The 20,154-nt window shown below is 48.9% G+C and overlaps 1 protein-coding gene and 1 long non-coding RNA gene across 3 annotated transcripts in view; both read left to right on the plus strand.

Annotated features, from left to right (window-relative positions):
- ZCCHC2 (zinc finger CCHC-type containing 2) overlaps positions 1 to 10,844 on the plus strand; it is a 54,464-nt gene extending 43,620 nt beyond the window's left edge. The window contains exons 12-14 of one of the 2 annotated variants that reach the window (XM_086373713.1): positions 3,173 to 3,301; positions 6,412 to 7,716; positions 8,777 to 10,844. In XM_086373713.1, the coding sequence (XP_086229839.1) occupies positions 3,173 to 3,301; positions 6,412 to 7,716; positions 8,777 to 8,844 (1,502 nt within the window). In that variant the 3' untranslated portion in view covers positions 8,845 to 10,844. Of the gene's footprint in view, positions 1 to 3,172; positions 3,302 to 6,411; positions 7,717 to 8,776 lie in introns of those variants that run through there. The other variant, XR_015154173.1, reaches the window with a different exon arrangement.
- A 2,109-nt stretch (positions 10,845 to 12,953) lies between these two features.
- Positions 12,954 to 13,693, plus strand: LOC147346413 (uncharacterized). Its single transcript, XR_015154177.1, has 2 exons — positions 12,954 to 13,094; positions 13,612 to 13,693. It is a non-coding gene; the product is annotated as an uncharacterized LOC147346413 (long non-coding RNA).
- Positions 13,694 to 20,154: the final 6,461 nt, after the last annotated feature.

Genomic DNA, 20,154 nt, shown 5'->3' on the forward strand with positions numbered 1-20,154 from the left:
GCAGTGTCTGAGATTCCCGTGGTGATGGCAGCTGAAAGAAGGGGGCGCTGCTGAAACAAGGGGACAGGAGTTCTCGGTGGACGACTAGAAACAGCCGCTGCCGGGACTCCCTGTCTGTTTGCTCCTGGTTCGTTCTCTGCACTGCCTTCTAAGCCACATGCTAAATCAGGTCACCTCGAGTTAAGATTCCTGTCAGGTATACGCCACCCTCATAACATCACTCTGGTCTCATATGATGTGGGAACTACATCCAAAAAGTTAGTAATGGTTTCTCCCCTTTGAGCTTCATATTTTCAGAGATGCATGTGGACTTTGATCTCAGACAGGTGTAGGTTTGCGTCTTTACCACCCCCCTAGTTTCTTAAATTTGTAAAAGAAGAATAATGTCCACCTCATCAGATTGTAAGACTTAAATGTGACAACATATGAAAAGCATTTGGCTTGCATCAAGTACCAAGGTGTTCAGTCATGTAATTCCTTTTGCCTCTTATAATAAGTTAGAAGAAAACATACGCTGTCTAGGTTAAGAACTTTGGATAATCGATCAGACTCTTAATTCCTTTCTTTATTTTCAAATATTATGAAAGTACAACCTCAGGATTTTTAATTCAAAATTAACCTTATTCTATCTTTCTTGTTCTCTCTCTATGCCACTGATTCATATGTGTGTGTATATATATATTTTTTATTTATAGAGTAAACTATAAATAAAAAATACTTTGTGAAACTGCTGTCAGGTGTAGCTGAGATGTTTGCTGACCGCAGGTTAAAGATAAAACCCTCTGTTTATTAATCCCTTTGAAATACTGAGGAATTACCTTTAAGGGTTTTTAACAGAACAAGCACACAGTTAGTAAATGTAGATGCCATATTGAAGCTGAAAATATTGGGTCCTTTGATTCATGGATTGTCCAGATTTTTAAATAACTCAGTTTGAGATAAGTGTTTGTAACTTAAAATTTAACTTCTATTTTGGGTAAAATACATTTATGTAGTTCAAAATTCTGAAGGTACAAAAGGGAACAAAATAAGTCCCCCCGTGCGCCTGTATGTTGTCTTCACCCCGAAACAGTCAGTGCTGTTCATCATCTGTGTTTTCACAATATTTGCTTTTAAAATCTCAAGCTTTAAATCTTTCTACTAAAGAGAAGGATGCCTCACCTCACTTACAGTATGAAGAACTTTATCCGGTTGCATCGCCCATGTTTCTTCCACCCCATTCTTCTGTTAGCTGATTGTGGCACCAAAAATTTGGGGTTGACCTCTCAATTTATTTTAGATTATAATGATTTAAAGACCTTCATCTTCCTTTAATAACTCATTGCGGGTCTGTCGTCTGATGGGTCTAAATGGTTCTTAAGTCTGTCTAGCTTCTTTTTATCCATAAATACTAATAACTAGATTTTTATCATTAGAATAGTGGCTAGCGTAAGTTTTTTCCTCTTTGTCGTCTTAATAACGTGGCACCCTGTCCCATCACTTCATGGCAAATAGAAGGGGAAAAGTGGAATCAGGGAAAACAATAAGTAAAAAAGTTTATCAGTTCAATTCAGTTGCTCAGTTGTGTTCGACTCTTTGCAACCCCACGGACTGCAGCATGCCAGGCTTCCCTGTCCATTACCAACTCCCAGAGCTTGCTCAAACTCATGTCCATCAAGTCAGTGATGCCCTCCAACCATCTCATTCTGTCATCCCCTTCTCTTGCTGCCTTCAATATTTCCTACCATTGGAGTCTTTTCCAGTGAATCAGTCCTTTGCATCATGTGGCCAAAGTATCAGAACTTTAGCTTCAGCATCAGTCCTTCCAAAGAATATTCAGGACTGATTTCCTTTAGGATTGACTGGTTTGATCTCCTTTCAGTCCAAGAGACTCAAGAGTCTTCTCCAACACCACAGTTCAAAAGCATCAATTCTTCGGTGCTCAGCTTTCTTTATGGTCTAACTCTCACATCCATACATGACTACTAGAAAAACCATAAGCTTTGACTAGATGGACCTTTGTTGGCAAAATAATGTCTCTGCTTTTTAATATGCTCTGTAGGTTGGTCATAGTTTTTCTTCCAAGGAGCAAGTGTCTTTTAATTTCGTGGCTGCAGTCACCATCTGCAGTGATACTGAAGCCCAAGAAAATAGTCTGTCACAGTTTCTATTGTTTCCCCGTCTATTTGCCATGAAGTGATGGATCGGATGCCATGATCTTAGTCTTTTGAATGTTGAGTTTTTTATATTTCTGTTTAAAAGGGCAGTTTGTGGAATAGCCTTTGGCATAGTTAATGATCCTTACCTTCCTCACCTTCTGAATTCAGAGGATCACATTTCTTTTTTATTATAAAAATTCCAAAGAATCCACACAATTCTAAAGCACCTGGATTGTCAAAAACAGGAAATTATGTTCACTATAGATTTAGATTTATGTATGTATTTCTTTGAAAATTGCAAATTAATCTATGACAGTTGAGTGATTAAAATATTTACTAGATATATAATGTAAAGAAATTAATGGAATAAATTATTTCATTCTGAGAAATAGCTGCCTCACCTCCTTTTTTTTTTTTTAAGCATTCTGAAGCTTACCCTGTGAAGTATCAAAGGCTTCACTGCATGATAGTGAGCTCACTCTACCCAAGTGGTTTGGTGGTGGTGGCGTTTTTTTTTTTATTCCCAGTCCATCATTTATTTCTGCTTAGAACTCAGGGGCTACTCAGTCTACTTCATGGGAAGCAATTTAATCTTTTCAAATATTTCAGGCATGGAAATTTTAACTGAAAGGCATTTTTGGCAGTCAGTTGTATTCTTGAGTTGTTGTTTTATTTTATTTTATTTTTTTTTTTAAGAAAGAATTTTATAGTATACTCTGAGGAGTTTTTATTTAACTTAAGAAGCGGTTCGATGTGGTAGTATTAGGCAGACCCTACAAAGAACGTTAATTCTGATTTTTAAAGTCAATAAGATTGACTATTTTCTCTGCCTTTGTTTTACGAATGTATTTGTCAATTATTTTCAGTTAAAATTGTGTTTCAGTAATGGACTTTTACCTTGGTCAAGGGCCAGTTTTTATTACATAATTATATAAAAACTGAAAAAAAATTTACAACTGTAATTTCTGATGGTTCAGTTCAGAAATTTATTTAACTGAACAATTCTGCTTTTTATAAAATCATGTAATTTTCAGATGTGAGTTTGGATATTGGATCTGGACATGACACGTGTGGAGAGACATCTTCAGAGAGTTACAGCTCTCCTTCTAGCCCCCGACATGATGGAAGAGAGAGTTTTGAAAGTGAAGAAGAAAAAGACAGAGGTTTGCTCTTTGGAAGGGTGTGGGGGAGGCAGAGGGAAATGTGTGCTCTTAAAATCTGTCAAACAACTATTTTTATGGTACTGAAAATGTCATTATTGACTTTAAATTTAATTGGTATAACAGGTGTCTTAAAGACCATTAACTTAGCAGTTTCTAGTAATGTTGATTTTTTAAACCTGTTTCACTGGAAATGCTATTAAAGAGAAAGAGTCATAACAAAATACAGAGTAGGTGTAGAAAGATTGAAAATTGCATATTGTTAGATGGACATATAATTTTTATGTCTTCCTGATTGACCATTTTTATCATTATAAGTATCCTTTGTCTCTAATGGCAGATTTTGTCGTAACGTCTGTTTTATCTGATGATAATACTGTAGCCACTTTAGCTCTCTCTTGGGTGTTTGCAGGATACCTCTTTTTCCATCCTTTTACCCTAAACGTTGTTTGTGTCTTTGATTCTAAAGTATGTCTCTTAAAGACATCTTATAGTTGGATGATGGTTTTTTTAAGCCATTCTGCCCATCTCTGCCATTTGGCTGACTTGTTTATGTATTTAAATTTACTGTAATTAATGATAAGGTAGGATTTATATCTGCCATTTTGTTTTCTGTATGTACTGTATCTTCAAATGCTCCTTACATGAAAGCTCAGAGTCAGCCAGAAGTAAGAACTGAGAGCCACCTTAGGTCTTTACTGTACGGGCCCACAGCCCTGCATATGAGCGTGGCCTTCTAAATTCCCAGGGATATATCCAAGCCACCTTAGGTCTTACTGGATGGGCCCACAGCCCTGCGTATGAGCATGGCCTTCTAGATTCCCAGGGATGTATCCAAGCCACCTTAGGTCTTTACTGGACGGGCCCACAGCCCTGCGTATGAGCGTGGCCTTCTAGATTCCCAGGGATATATCTAAGCTTTTCAGAGCTTCCTGTGGACATCTCATTCTTCAGTTTTTTCTTTTAAGTTTTTTGGTCAGGCTCTTGTTAGTCCCAACTAGTAATGCTACCTCAGGCAGCCATATTGTTAAACATTTGCTGCTGATGGTGACAAATGCCCCATGGGTCAGCAGTTGTTAACCTGGCAGATTCAAGCTGTTAGTCACTCAGTCGTGTCTGACTCTTTGCCGCCTCATGGACTGTAGCCCACCAGGCTCCTCTGTCCATGGGATTTCCCAGGCAAGAATGCTGGAGTGGGTTGCCCTCCCTTCTCCGGGGGGTCTTCCCCACCCAGGGACTGGACTTGGGCCTACTGCACTGCAGGTGGCTTTGTTGGTGGTAGTGGTCATAATGGGGTTTTGTTAATAAGACGTTATACTTTTCAAAGTCATCTCAGAAAAGGAAAACCTATCTCTAAATTGCTAGATGAGTCCTTCTAATGAATGTTCAGAAAACCATTTGAGATCAGTTAAAATCATGGGGCCATTTGCTATGACTTAAGATGATTTAAACAAAGCCCAGTTCATTTAGAAATTTAACTGATCATCTGAAAAATGTTAACAGCTTCTTTTGAACTTAAATATTATTTTTAACTCCTACTCATGTGAAGGTACAGATACCGATATAATGCCTTAAGTAAGTTACTAATTGAATACTTTTTGTTTTGCAGAGTTTAACAAGGAACTCCTCAGTTATTAAGGGGAGTCTATATTAGAACCATTTGTTCATAAGTTGAATCTCTTCTAATAAAAATTATTGAGTTACTAGTATTGTTGTTTACATTCTATGTCACGAAATAGGTTCTATTTAACCTTTCTCCAGGAAGCATAGTATGATTTGTTTTTAGAATTGTTTCTAAAAGTTTTAGCTTCTTTGCTGAATATAGCTAGTTACTACCTTAATAAATATAAGCATTTTAACTACATAATGCAATTCTGCTTATATTTGTGAGCAAAAAAAAAATGCTAAATCAGGTGCTGCATTTAATTGGATGGTCTCAGTGCATAGCGCTGCAGGGTCTGGGTTATGAGAGTTAAAACTGAACTAAATCTTGCACTTTGCCCCCTTTACACCAAAAATCAAGAAACCCAGGGGAAGTCTATATTGAATTTATTATGTTTACAAGCATAAGAGTGCGTAAGAATGATGCAGTAATAAAAAGAAATGTGGTACAGTTTTGTGTCTGCCACTTGGCTGTTCCCTTTTAGGAGGAACTGCAGTGCTCTCGTGTTTTTCTTGCTTCTTGTGTTCTAGCATTTACTTTATGACTGTAATGGTAGTTTTACATTTTCTTTCTCCCACCAAAGTATTTAAAAGGAAGACTATTCCACTCTAGGAAAACTGTCTTCCCTTCTCTATGTCTAGATGTTTAAATTAAATATAGTCTTGATTGAACTCCTTTAAATTGTATAATTTATGAGAGACAAATGTGAAGACCTCGCGTTTGGCAGGCAGTACAGCATATAAGTCAAATGAATTGCCTAAAATTGATTAAAGGTAAAAGATACCTGATCCCTTGTAATAAAGGTCTGTGTTTATACTGTGCTTCATCCAGGCGCCATTAACCTTTTGTTTCTTACCTGTCCAAGGGTTTTTTTGAGATTTAATTTTTTTAGAGCGGTTTTGGATTTACAGTGAAATTGAGAGAAAGACACAGAAATTTCCTGTGTAGCCCCTCTTCTCACACGGTATGAACATCACTGACTGGATGGCACATTTGTTTACCAAGGATGGAACCGACTTTGACACAAAACTGACTTTGACACGTGATACGTGTAAGGGCACAGTCTGGGTGGTGTACCTTCAGTGGCTCTGGGCAGATGTGTAAGGATACAGATCCACCTTCACTACATCATACAGTGTTTCCACTGCCCTGAAAATCCTCTGTGCTCTGCCTCCTCATCTTTCCCCCAGGGCTCCACCCCTGGCAACCACCAATCTTTTTATTGTCTCCTTGGTGTCTTGCCTTTTCCAGAATCTCCATAGTTTTCAAATAAAGTCCATAGAAAGCCAAAAATTAAAAGAAGGTTAGCTCAGTAGTCAGGACACTGAGGGGGATACATTTATTGGTTTTAAAAGTCAGGGTATATTTTTAGGTATACTTAAATTTTATTTCTAGCAGGATGGACGGGAGAGGATGCTTGTGTTAACATCTGTTTACATGTTTCCCTCAGACACAGACAGCAATTCCGAGGACTCTGGAAATCCCTCGACAACCAGGTTTACAAGTTACGGTTCTGTGGGCCAGACGGTCACGGTCAAGCCACCTGTTCAAATCGCTTCCTTAGGAAACGACAGTGCAGACCTTTTGGAAGATCCCTTAAGCTCAGCCAAGTATCAGCATATTTCTTTCATGCCAACTCTACACTGTGTCATGCACAATGGTGCCCAGAAGTCTGAGGTCGTGGTGCCTCCGCCCAAGTCTGCTGATGGCAAGACGATCGGGATGCTGGTCCCCGGCCCTGTGGCGCTCTCCGCCCTCCGGGAGCCTGCGGACCCCGCGCCCCTGGGCGCGCTTGGGCCAGCGGCGTCCGCCGGGGACTCGGAGAAGCCACTGGAGCTGCTGGCGGCCCCGCTGCCACTGCCCTCCGGCTTCCTCCCGCACGGCGGCGGCCCCGCGCTGCACCTCACCATCCAGAGGCTGAAGCTGCCGCCGGGCCCCCCCGAGAGCTGCGCCCTGAACCTGGCGCCGCCGCCCGCCGCGGGCCTGGGCGCGGGCTCCGCGAGCGCCGCCTTTGGCCCCGGCCCCGGGCCCTTCCCGGGCTCCCCCGTCGCTGCCACGGACCCTGTCCCAAAGGCCGCCTCCCCGGCGGCGGGACTCTCTCCAATGGTGCCTCAGCTGGAGGGCGGCGCGGCAGCCGCGGCCCCGCCCGCCGGCGTGAAGGTGGTGGTCCCCGCGGCCGCGCCCGCCGCCTTCCCCGGGCCGGCCGCCACGAGCGCGCCGTCGGGCGCCCCGAGCCCCGCGCCCAGCGCGAGCCCCGCGCCCAGCACGGCGCAGGGCGACGGCGCCGCCTTCCTGGGCGCGGGCGCGCTGCTGGCCCCGGCCGGCGCCTGCGGCTCGTGCGGCCGGCGCTGCGGCTGCGGGGCCGGGCTGCCACTCGGCGGCTACTACTACCCGGGGCCGGCGCCCGGGCCGCTGTACCGCGTCTCGCCCTTCTTCAGCCTGCCCTCCCTCTGCAACGGCAGCTACCTCAGCCAGGCGCCCCAGGGCAGCGGCGGCCAGCTCCCCTTCTTCCTGCCTCAGGCCCCGTACGCCAGCGGGCTGGTGCATGACCCGGTGCTGGGCGGCCAGGCCGGCTACGGCGTGCAGCCGGTGGCGGGCTTCGGCCGGTTCTACCCCGTGTACCCGCACAGCGTGGTGGCCGGCTCGGGCGGCGCGGCGCCCAAGAAGAGCGGGAGCGCCTCGTGCTACAACTGTGGCGTGAGCGGACACCATGCGCAGGAGTGCAAGCAGTCGTCCATGGAGGCCGGCCCACAAGGTAATCACGAGAGCGCCCGGAGGACTTGTTTCTGAGGGGCCGGAGGCGTGCGGCTCCGTGGGAGCAGCAGGAGCCGCCGGTGTGTCCGCGGGCTGCGCGCGCAGCGACAGCCGAGAGGTGCAGGCGGCCAGACAGCGTAGACACAGGCCCCGCAGCTCAGGGCAGTTCAGAGGAATCCAGTTGCCAGGGAAGGAGGAAACCGGAAAGGCACTTTTTAAGGGATATAAATGGGAATTTGCAAATCTCTTTGCTAGCAGCACTTTTTTTTTTAAGCAACAATCCAGTTTCATAGAGTAAGCGAAAGTTTTAAATACTGAAAAATTAGGAAGTGGTAGTCACCTGACTTGGGAGATCCTTTGTTATTTGGGTCTATCTGTGCGCAGGCAGATGACCTCAGGCGTGCTCCCTTCTTTCCCAGCCGACGTTAGTTTCCAGTGCTGTCACATTTTAAGGAACAGAACAGTTAAGCACTGTGCTTTCCTGGTGGCTCAGAGGGTAAAGAATCTGCCTGCAATGCAAGAGATCCGGGTTCCATCCCTGAGTCAGGAGGATCCTCTGGAGAAGGGAATGGCAACCCACTCCAGTGTTCTTGCCTGGAGAATCCCATGGATGGAGGAGCCTGTGGGGGTACAGTCCATAGGATGGCAGAGTCAGACATGACTGAGCGACTAACACTTTCACTTGGGAATAAGAAAATTAGAACTTTCTTGTGTTACCACCACAATAAAGAAATTCTTAAATAAGTACAAGTAGGATACCAAATTCAATGGAGGCCTCAAACTGTTACATTTCAGCTCACACGAAGCTTTTGAATTTTGCCAGATCTCAACACAGGAAAAGGGTCTTGAATTGGAAGTGTTTGCTTGGAGTTTTTAAGGGAAAGTTGAGTTTGATAGCTTTAGGTTGAACTTAAAGCACAAACTTCACGTTGCTAGGACTGTTCTGGGTCACGGCAGTGCAGAAGGCGCTGCCTGGACAGAGGGGCAGGCCCGTCTGATGTCTTGTCATGTGTGATGCCTTACAGTGCACAGTGACTTAGCAGCTCTCTTTCCCGTTTTAGGCTCTTACAGACTGAGATACGCACCTCCCCTCCCCCCTTCTAGTGACACGTTGGATTCTGCAGACTGAAACAAGTAAAGCTTGCCTCCTTAATACACTGAAGTGTGGGCAGTCATGGTGGGGTGTGGAGGGGAGGGAAAGGAAAGGTGTTTTGTTTGTGTTTCTTTGTCTATACATTTCCTAGATTTCTATGCAGTTGAGATTTCTCATTTCTCTTGTACGGATGGCCAAAACAAAACAAGAATGCATTGCTTTTGAGCCTCTGGTCTCCTGGTTCAACAACAGGCTTATCTGTATGATACATGTAATTTAAACCTTCAAACAATCAAAAGGAAAATCTTGATGTGTGCTTTTTTTTTTTTTTTAACACTGAATACTTGCTGTGTGCAATGTTTACTGAATCTTTGAAACTGTGTATTTGACCTTTTTTCATAACACTGGTGACAGTCATATGGTTTTAGGGAAAAAAAAAAACAACTTTGCTTCTTCCCCAGCTTTTCTCACTTTGGCCCTAATCTCCATGTTTTCGTCCCACCTCCGCTCTTGACAGTGGCTGCCGAAGCGGCTGGCCCTGCACCGTCCACACTCTAAACCGCTCTGTGTAGTATCATTCACTGGTAAAATGTTCCACCTTCACAGTAAGGGAGAATCTGATTCCCAAGCAGTGTGTATATATGTAATAAACACTTCCACGTACACACACCAACGCAGCACTTGTCCAAATAAAAATCGGAGTGAAAGAGAGAGGAAGAGGTAAACCATATGAAACTGAGAAAATGTGACATACGAAGTGGACAAAGAGCTTTTTCTTTAAAAACAGAAACTTTTTTACTCCATCATACGTTTTTAGCCTGTTGCTTCAGAGAGACATAAAGTGAACAAACTTGTGTGAGTGTGGTTCTCCTGTGTGTGTGTGTTTGTAACGAAAGCCAACAGCCAGTTTTACATGTAGTCTACCGCAGTCTACCGCTGTGTCACGTAAAAGACACAAGTCAAGATTTCTTTTCCGTACACCAACTGTCAGTGTTCTGTCATGTCTGAAATGTATACGGTTTATTGCGATCTGAACAGAAGCTCTGCGTTTCTACAAAAGTCAGGTATTCGTCCCTATCCTGTCTCGTAGCAAAGTCACTTCGGCAACAGTTCACCACTGTGTTTGATTATAATGTGAAAGACTGAATTCTGAGTGTGTTAAGATGGTGTTAATCATGTCAGTGTCCCGTCACTAAGTTTAATGCTGCTGTTTAAAACGACTGTTTGTTTTTAAAGCCGATCTATGTACTAAATTGCTTCCAGGTAATTTTTGATTTCCTAAAGTGCACTGAGGTTATCTGGAAGATGGGGTGTGGGTTTGGACCCCTGCCGTCGGCGGCACGGAGCAGCCCCCGGCGTTGAGCCGCGGGTGTGAGGGCTGGGGGTTGGGTGTGCTACGCCCCACCCTCGGTACAGAGTAGAGACGGCGGGTGTTTCTGTGGGGTCACGTTGGTGTGCGGCAGAGGAACTTAAATATCTGGCCTTGGTTCAGAAACCTAACAGATTGCCAGACAAAAGGAAACACTTGAAGTAAGAAGCTTCCTGTAAAGCTTCATAGGTAGAATTTATATTTATAGCACCAATGTACATTTTGAAACCTTCTTTCAGGGGTGGGAGTAAAAGGGGAAGAAAGGTGGGGTGGGAGAAGGGGTAGGCGAAAGCTTTAATTTAAAAAGAAAGTTCAACGAAAGGAAATTATTTTGATTAAATATATTTTATTTGGGTATTTTTGGACCATATTATTAAATTAATTGTTAAGCTGCAATCGAGCTATGGAAGTGAGAGTTTTGATAAGCCCTGTATGGACCGTATTGTGAATCACTTGCCAGTTGTACTTTATGGAGCTTATTTTATGATTTAAAAGACTGTACTGTATATAGGAGGTATGTTACCTTCTCCTTATTTGTATGTTTACCATATACTTTGATATTTGAAATGTTATGTACTGGAAAGGCCACTTATATTTCTAGAAAAGATTGGATTTTATGCAACCTTTTTTCCTTGAATTAACAGCAATAAAAAAAATGAAAAATGGCTTCAGAATTGTGCTTTATTGCAAATGTTGTAGCAGTGAAGAGAGGGGGACATCATACCTGGTGGGTTTGGAGTTTTTCCTTTTTAAAGAATCAACCAGTTATTTCCCTGTAATGTGGGCCGTGAATCCCCTAGTTATTTACCATCTGGGAATCCCAGCCACCCCAAGCAGCCTGCCTGACTGTACAGGTCACCTGCGTGCCCACTGCGAGCAGAGCCTTGCCCAGCGCCCCCGGGCGGGCCACGGGTTTGGAGAGAGCACGGCGCCCCCTGGTGGTCCGCAGGCGCCCGCTCCGTTAGCCGGCGGGCCGGCGCCTCACGCAGCGCGCGGCAGTTCCCCCCAAGGTGGAACTGCCCGTCGAGGTGACGCCCGTCTCCGGGTCGTCTGCTGCGTCCCTGCGCTCCTTCCGCCGCACGAGGTCCCCGCTCTCAGTGTCACTGTTCTCTCGCTGCTCCGCTTTGCGTCCTCCTTCCTTGGCTCGAGCTTTAGAGAAAGGGTGCCCTTTACTTCGGCTTCTGAGACTGCGTCTTCTCATCCGGTGTCAAGCAGACACCTGGGTGGTTTTCACTGCTCTGCCGTCGTTAACAGGAGCATTTTTGCCCCCGTCTCCCGGTTTCCACGTGCAGGAGCGCCCTTGGGAGACACATCCAGGCACGCAGGTGCGGGGCCGTAGGCCGTCCTCCCAGACTGGCCGGCGGTTTTCCAAGTGGCTGGCGCTCGGTCCGTGTCCTGGCCGCTCCTGAGACCTGGTGACAGTGCCCCGGGCGCCTTGGCTGGGGTGGACGTGTAGCCGGGGGCGAGGCGGGGGTGGCTTCGTGTGAGGCTTCGTGGAGGAGTGCCTGACTGCACGGGCGGGCGCGGACGGCCCAGCCAGGGCCGGGGGCGCGCTGCGGGCACCTCCGGGTGACAGGTCCCAGCCAGGGCCAGGGACGCGCTGCGGGCACCTCCGGGTGACAGGCGCTGTGGTTAGGAAGTGGGGGGGGGGGGGGCGGTGGGGCCTGACACGGGCAACTGTTGTGGGAAACGTCCTGAAAGTGTTACAGGATTTGTGGTTCAGTTAGTAAAACAGCCAGACTGCAGAATTGGGAGTTGTTGAAGGAAAAATTGGAAGTTGCCAGGTTTTAAATAGAGACAAAAAGAAAAAAATGTGTTGACATGGTTTTTTTAACTGTCAGATGGTTGAGAGAAAGCCTGGAAGTTGAGAGATGGGTTAGGGTAAGGGCAGGACAAGAGGGGGATCGCAGAGGCGGACGGAAGGACCCCTGGGCTGCAGAGCTGCGTTTCACCACGTGGATGACAAGCTTAAGTTATGGCTCCGAGGATTAAATAATAATGGGCAGGGTCCAGCATCATGAAATAGCACCAAGGAGGCACTCAGATGTCAGCAGAATTCTGTTTCCATGAACAGAACTGTCTGCCTGAAGGCAGTGGTTGGTTGCGGCAGTGAGGAGCTTAGGAAATGTAGTTCTTCCTTATGTTAAGCTTAGTTGTTTGAGCTCTCTCCATTGATAAAAGATAAAATATTCCTTGTCCTCAAATTATTTGGGATTTCCCCAGGCGGTCTAGTGGATGACTGTGCTCCCAATGGAGGGGCCCAGGTTCGATTCCTGGTCAGATCCCACGTGCTATGACTAAGACCCAATGCAACCAAATAAAGTATATATTAAAAATTATTTGGAGGCAACTCTGGGGTATAATATCCATGGGCTAAGTCTTGCAGAACCGAAGTAGAATAAGGTCTTACAAGGCAAATCCACATTGTAGTTTTTTTTAAGTGCTAAATACCTAAACTTTCTGAAGGTTCCCGAAAGATTAAAGCACAATGCAAAATAATCTCTCTTTTTTTTTTTTAAACAGGGAGCATCTAGTACTCAGGAGCACCACCCATTAGAGCCTGGAAGACACCTGTTTTCAATTCTATGTATTGATTACAAAAGCATTCTAAGGTTAAGGCAGTGAAAGCAAATGGAGGCAAGCTGTGGTAGCAGTTAACCCCATAACACTTCCATCTCTCCTCTCGAAGGAATGAAGAAAAATACTGACACCCCACCTACCGCACCCACAAAAAGGATGCACTTATTTCTGGAGAAATGAATTGAGATCTGGGGGATGGAGGAAGAGAGGGTGCGCTTTTAAACATGGTTGCTGCATTTCTGGTCGTTTCTGTGGGGCTGGAGGAAAGTCTGCAGCGGGTCCTGTTTGGCGAATGAAGGGGCCTGGAGTCCAGGCTGAGAGTCCGGTGTCACCGCAGGTGAGGGTGTTTCCCCTACAGTGCCCGCGCTCTCCTGCAGAGGGCAGCACTGTCCTTTCCCGGAGCGTGCACGGTTTTAACACCTGAGGTCCATCTAACATCAGTATTTCAGTTTATTGCTTCTTACGGATCCCGTTGTGCCCATATGTGCAAAAGTAACTGTGCTGTATCTCCAGAGAAACTGACCTAGTTGTTAAATGCTGTCCTCTTTTGGAAACTTGGCCCCTTTGGAGCATGGGCACCCATGGCGTGACCTCTGTGTGTATCCAACTGTCGGTCCACCTTGGAAGCCGGGTGGCTTTAGGCTCCCTCTTCCTGCCCTGGAAAACGGGGCCCATCACAGTGGAGACGAGGAAAAGCCTTCCTGCCGTCGCAGCTCGGCTGCACTGACCGCTAGCCTCAGCCTCCAGAGCTGCTAGTCCCGAGGTCCTGGTTTGATACTTGAGACCTGGGGGTAGGGGTGAGGCGTGTGTGTGTTGAGGGGGGTCCTTCATTGTTCTTCTTTGTCCTCTTGCAGCTCCAACGCAGTCCACTGGAAACGGTCTCACCCGCCTCGAGACCAAGAGATTGCTCGTTGGGCAGCAGCGCCACCTGGTGGGGAGAGGACACCGCCAGCGAGCGGCCTGACGGGGGCGGAAGGCGCGAGGCATTTGGGGTGGTGACCTGAGCTCAGGGCCTTAAAGCTTGCCGGCGGCTGTCCGCGGAAGCAGTGTGAGCGGCCTCCCCTTTCAGCCTCCGCAGTCTCAGTAGGGCATACACATCTTACACGCACCGATGGTGCTTCACAGTCTCCCGTGCGAAGGGGTGCTTCTCCCTGTCCCCCCACCATTGCTCAGGGGGCTTCAGGGCCACGGGCGGTGAAGGCCCGGCCCCAGGTTCAGAGGAGGCTCCCCCTGCTCGCCCACGGCCCACAGCGCCTCCCTGCTGAGCCCAAGGCCACGGCCTTTGAAGCCGCATAAAACGGTTGATACCCGTGGTCTTAGGAGCCTGGGGCCTCTGGACTCCCTGCGGGAGCAGAGGGCCGGCTCTGGGCGGCCCGAATGTCTCTTCGCTGAGTCTTTGATGACGGATTTGAAGACGCGGGGTGAGGGGAGGCGTGCAGAGGTGGACGCCTCAGGACTCCTGGACGAGGCTTTAAGTGTTCTGTCTCCGATGAATTCAAGAAGCGGTATTTCTCGCCTACACCCAGGGTTTTAAACAGGCGCCACTATCCTCCGCTGAAACACCGACTTTTGCTCTGCAGAGGTTTTTATGATCCCCCAGATGTCTCGGTAAATCGAGCATTTAGTGACTCAAGACTTTGGAACTTCGGAAACGCAGCGGCAGGGCGCACAGAAGACACCTGACTGCTGACGCTGGAAAAGCTCTGAGAGTGACGTGTGGATGGTCGCAAGCACTCCCCCTCAGCCCGCGCGGCTCAGACTCCCCGGGCCGGAAACGGCAGCAGCAAAGGCACCTTCAGGCAGACACAGCGGCGGCCACACCCACCGCGGAAGCCCCTCTGGATGCTCTAGGGAGGCCGCCCGCTCACCAGGGGCCTGGGGCTCCTTCGTGCTCGAGTATCAAGGACTGGACTCGGGACATGGTCATCCCGCGTGCCTCGTTCGCCTTCATCAGACGAATTTGTGCAAGAGAGGAGGTCTTATTCCAGCACCACCCCCGATTCACACCACCTTCTCGGGCTCATCTACGGAGTGGGGATAACGGTCACTTTGTTAGAATAGTTACAAGACTTAACTCCGGTGAAATGAATGAAGGACTCAATATCAGATACACAGCAGGCGCTCTGTAAGTTCGTGAAGGTGGCAAACACCTGAGTGCCCATTGGGGCGGACTGGTCACAGCCACACGACCGCCCCTGGAGGCGGGTGCGCTGCGTCGGCTTACAGCTGGGGCAACTGAGGCACGAAGGCGCCCCACTGAGGGCGCAGAGCAGGTCAGCGGCCAGGCTGGGACTGGCCCCCGAGCCGCTCCTCCCCGCCCCCCCCCCCCCCCCCGCCCAGTTCTCTGTGCTGGGGTCCCAGGACGCCGCAGGCGGGGCGTGGACGTCCAGGGCGCCCCGTGCGGGGCCCAGGCCAGCTCTGCTGTGAGCCCTTCCGTCTGGGACACCTGGCCCTCCTGGACCTTCATCTCTCACCTGAAAGCTGAGTGCTTTCTTGGAAGAAGGTGGTAGACACTGAGCAGAATGACCGCAGAATTCTGACTGGAAGCTTGCCTTTTCTCTTTAAGTGATTTATCAGGTTTCTGTAGTTCTCTTTGATTTCACCGATGTGCCGCCCTTCGGGGGTGTGGCTAGGCACACGAAGCCCAGCTGCGCCCACGTGCTGATGGAGGGCACGTGGCACTCGGGAGAGGAGAGGAGGCCCGCGTGGGACCGGCCGGGCACCCGGGGCAGCGCCGAGCAGGCGGTGCCTCCTGTCGTCAGAGTTCTAGGCTCTTGTCTCCTTGAACCAATAAGGTTTTCACCTGGGGGGCCTTCCAGTCAAAGAAGGGAAGCTCACTTCCCGAGTCCTGTGCTGAAGGACACAGGGTCAGCCGTGGTCAGCAACACGACCCACAGCCAACCATGCTTTTACATCTTTCAGTGGTTGAGAAGAATACTTTTATCACGACACACAAAAATCAGCCAGAATTCATGTGTCAGTGTTCACAAAGTTTCTGGGAGTCCAGCCGCTCTCGTTCCTCTCGTGAAGGCTGCTTTCGCCAGGAAGTTGAGGAATTATGAGAGACACCATATGACTATCAGAGCCCGAGATACTATCTGTGTTTTTATGGAAAAAGCTTGCTGAGCCCAGATGCCTATCAACCTTCTCTGAGTAAAGACGCACTGTCCGGTGCCTTTGAGGTCCTCTGTGTGAGTAGGAATCTCCTTTTTGCTGCAGAGTCGTCTTAGCACCGCGAGAGGGCCTCTGGCGCGCAGGTCCTGTGAGCCATGCAGCAAACATCTCTGGGCTCGGAGCTCAGTGTCACGGGGGCATAGCCATGGGGTCCCGGGGTGGACGGGTGAGCTCCGCCTGCTGAGAGCTGGGGAACGATTTGCAAAGGACACAACATTTCCAGGGCAGAGGGGCAGAAAGGAAGAAGTGAGACATTCTTAGTGAAGAGGCAGAGAGAGGGCAGAGAGTGTCATGGAAGACGGGCTTCAGAGAACGCCCTGGGACGCGGGGAGGTGCGGGCGCGGGGCTGGCGCGGACTCCGGCGAGACGGACGCGGCCTCAACCACGCAGGAGCCAGGACGGGCGGCCGCCTGGAGGAGAAAAGCGGACTCTTCTGCTCTTGCTGAGTCTGAGTGACACCTGGTTGTCCAGGCCCCAGACAGCAGAATCACCCGAAGGCTCGACTGAAAGCACAGACGTCTCAACCCTTCCCCATCCCCGGAACACCCCCCTAGAGAAGGGAGCTCCCCGGGGTTCACTGGGTGGGGGCCGGGAGGACGCAGCAACCCGCCAAAGAAGGCTGAGGAGGTGGCCGTACAGGAGGAGGTACCCTGGAGACACCGGGACTGAGATGGTCGTCACCGACACATGCAAGAGACCAGGAGTCACGGCCGCGAGCTTGCCAGTCATGAGGTCCTGGTGACTCTAAATGACAGTTTCAGAGGAATGGTGGGGCGGGGCGGGGGCAGCGGGCAGAGCCAGAGGAGGATGGGAGACCCGGGATCCATCCCCGGGTTGGGAAGATGCCCTGGAGGAGGGCATGGAACCCACTGCAGTGTTCTCACCTGGAGAACCCCACAGACAGAGGAGCCTGGCAGGCTACAGTCCACCAGGTGGCAAAGAGTCAGACACGACTGAGCAATTAACACTAGTACTATCTTTAAAGTATTGCTTAAATGAATGTAACTAGTGTTAAAAAACTTTTTAATATTTCAGATTTTTAACATTTTAAAAATCAAGACTATTTTTAACACTACTACTTATTTTTAAAGGCAGTATATATAATGCAGTATTTTGAATCCCAAGGCTGTCCCACTTGAACTGGGGCCCCTGAGCAAGTTCCCTGACTGTAAACAAAAGTTTACAAGAGTGTCCACCTCTTAGGGTTTTCGTGCAGGTTAAAACGTTCCAGGGTGGTGCGAGGCGTACAGGGAGCACTAACACGGTGTTCTACTTCCTTTAAAAATACTTTCTTATTCAGAACCTGCCCTCCTATTTCAGGGCCTGTCAAAATTAGGGATGCCTCCCTTCTTTGAATTATGACTGCATTGTTCTCTTGTTTGTGTCAGCTACTGCTTTTGCTTTACATCACTGCAATCATCCTATACACACATTTTCTTTTTTATATATATATATATATATAGCTGGTGAGCCAGTGTCAATCCTTTACTATTAACTAAAGCCCGTAGTTAATGTCAGGGTTTACTCCTGGTCTTGTGCGTTCTGTGGGTTTTGACTGATGCATAATGACACGTCTCGCACAGAGTAAGCTTCACTCCCCTAGAGATCCCACGTTCTGCATACTCACCCCCCTCCCGCCCCTGGCAGCCACGCATCTTTTTACTGGCTCTGAAGGCTCGCCTTTTCCAGGTTGTCATATAGTTGGAACCCCATGGTATGTAGCCTTTTCAAATTGGCTCCTTTCACCCAGTAATATGCATGGAAGTTTCCTCCTGTCTTTTCGTGGCTCAATAACTTAGTTTTTTACCCCCCACCCCCCGAGTATTCTCCTATCTGATGTGCCAGTTGTCTCTCCACTCACCTACCAAAGGACATCTTGGTTGCTTCTAGGTTTTGGCAATTATGAATAAAGCTGCTCTAAACACCCGCGTGTGGGTTTTTGTGTGGATATAAGTTTTCATCTTAGTTGGGTAAATACCAAAGAGTGCAATTGCTGGATCATATGGTAAGATATGTTTAGTTGTGTAAGAATCTGCCAAACTCTTCGAGAGGGCCTGTCCCGCCTTCACCCCGCCAGCAGTGAATGGGGCTTTCTGTCGCTCCACAGCCTCACAGCGTCTGCTGTTCTCCTGGGTTGGGTTTGAGCCATTACAGGAAGTGCACAGCAGCGCCTTATCGCGTGAATTCACAGTTCTCCAGTGACACATGCCACTGAGCGTTTTGTTCAGGTGTCTGTTTGGCATCTGATTTGGTAGGGTGTCCAGATCTGCTGATTTTTTAAGTTGTGTTGTCTGTTTTCTTATTGTTGAATTCTAAGCATTCTTTGTACATTTCGCATCCCAGTCCTTTGTGTTTTGCAGACGTTTTCTCCTTGTCCTTTCATTCTTTCAGTGCTTCGTTCTTTTTATTGCGATGAAATGGGGGTGTGGAGACACCGAGGGACAGAGAGGAGCCAGAGGCCCCCTGTCTTCACCCTCCTTAGATGCAATGCCAGGCGTCTCCAGTGGCACCTGCTGTGTGTCCGGCTACAGTGTCAGAAAGGGGGTCCCCAGTGGTGGCCAGGCCCTCAACCCTGGGGGGGGGGTGGTCACGTGGCTGCTGGAGTGGGGCCAGGAGGCTGCCAAGCCCCTCTCTGAAGGGACAAGCGGGCAGGCAGGCTGAGCCGCTTCAGCTGGGCCAACTGTGCGATCCCATGGACTTAGTTCTCCGTCCGTGGGGCTCTCCAGGCGAGGATACTGGCTGGGTGGCCATGCCCTTCTCCAGGGGATCTCCCCGTAGGGACAACCTGGCACAGTTGGGCGGCTGGGACACCACTGGCCGTTCGTGTCACTTGCCCAGAGGATAGAAATTGTGGGCCTACAACGACATCCCCTCATAACTTGTTCAACCTTATTTGGGACACAGGACCGCGTTCCTCCCCAGTGTATTTACAGAGACACACAGGGAGAGGAAGCAGACCATTTCCCACGGGGCCTCCAGCAAGGCTGCCTGTGCTCCTCCGGGCTGGGCCTCATTCTGCGGGACACACACATACCTCATGGGGCCTCGGGGGAGCAAAAGACAATAGTGCTTCCCGGGATGGGAAGCGGTCCCACTGTGGGGACAGGAAGTTAGCTCCTCGGAGGGCTGGGCCTACGGTTGTCAGAGCAGCCCTCCCACCCCACCCACTTCGGGAGAAATGGATGCGAAGTGAACGCTGCCAAATAGCCAAGGATCTTCTCTGGAGTCCAGTATGAAACAGGCATATTTTTGGCTACAATGAAAGCCTGGGGAGGAGGAAGTAAACTGCCCTAGAGAGCGTGATCCCTGTAGAGATAAGCCATTGTGCCCAGCTCGTCCTGAATCCCAGTTTCCTCTTAAGTCAGATTTTCCACTTAATGGAAAGTGAAGGTGTGTTTACTCAGGCAAAGATGGTTGTCATTCTTGACCGAAAACACTTGGAGGGAAATCGGTGCAGTGCCGCCTGGGAAGCTCCTGGGCGCCTCCAGCATTCAGGTCCCCCGACCCCTGCACTGAATGCCGGGCAGAAGGCCCAGAGGGTGCCCCTCAGGCTTTCCGATGCAAAGCACCATCAAGCTAAAAGCAGGGCTTCCCAGGAGACCCTGGTGGTAAAGAACCCGCCTGCCAGGGCAGGAGATGTAAGAGACGCGGGTTTAATCGCCAGGTCGAGAAGATCCCTGGAGGAGGGCCTGGCTACCTGCTCCAAGATTCCTGCCTGGAGAATCCCATGGACAACGGAGCCTGAAGGGCCACAATCCATGGGGTCACAGAGTCGGACACCACTGAAGTGACTTAGCATACAAGCTGAAAGCAGAAACTTGAGAAGCCTAAAAAGCTGGACTTAGATCTTTACTCCCTCACCCAGTAGCCGTGTGACTTTGGCTTCATTCTTATCTGTAAAGTGGGAATAATAACAATGGGGCTGTGCAGACCACTCACTGCCTGCACAGCTGCTAGAAGCTAAAGCACTTGAAACTCACCCTGAAACACACCGGAGACCCTCAGAGAGGAGGCCGGCTTCACAAAGTGTAGGAGGCACCGGCTCCATGCGCTTCACATGAGGAATGATGACTAGCTTTTATGGAGTCTTATCCTGCAGCACACATATCCTAAACTCGTCTGTGTATTAAGCCAATCCCATGATATAGGGTAATTGCGACACCTGTTTTATAGACGGAGAATCGGAGGCAAGGACAGCCTAAAGAACTCACCGGCTAAGTGGC

This window comes from Bos grunniens, chromosome 24 (genome assembly GCF_055505025.1).
Source record: "Bos grunniens cultivar Pamir isolate PY7600 chromosome 24, Bosgru_T2T1.0, whole genome shotgun sequence".
NCBI lineage: Eukaryota > Metazoa > Chordata > Mammalia > Artiodactyla > Bovidae > Bos > Bos grunniens.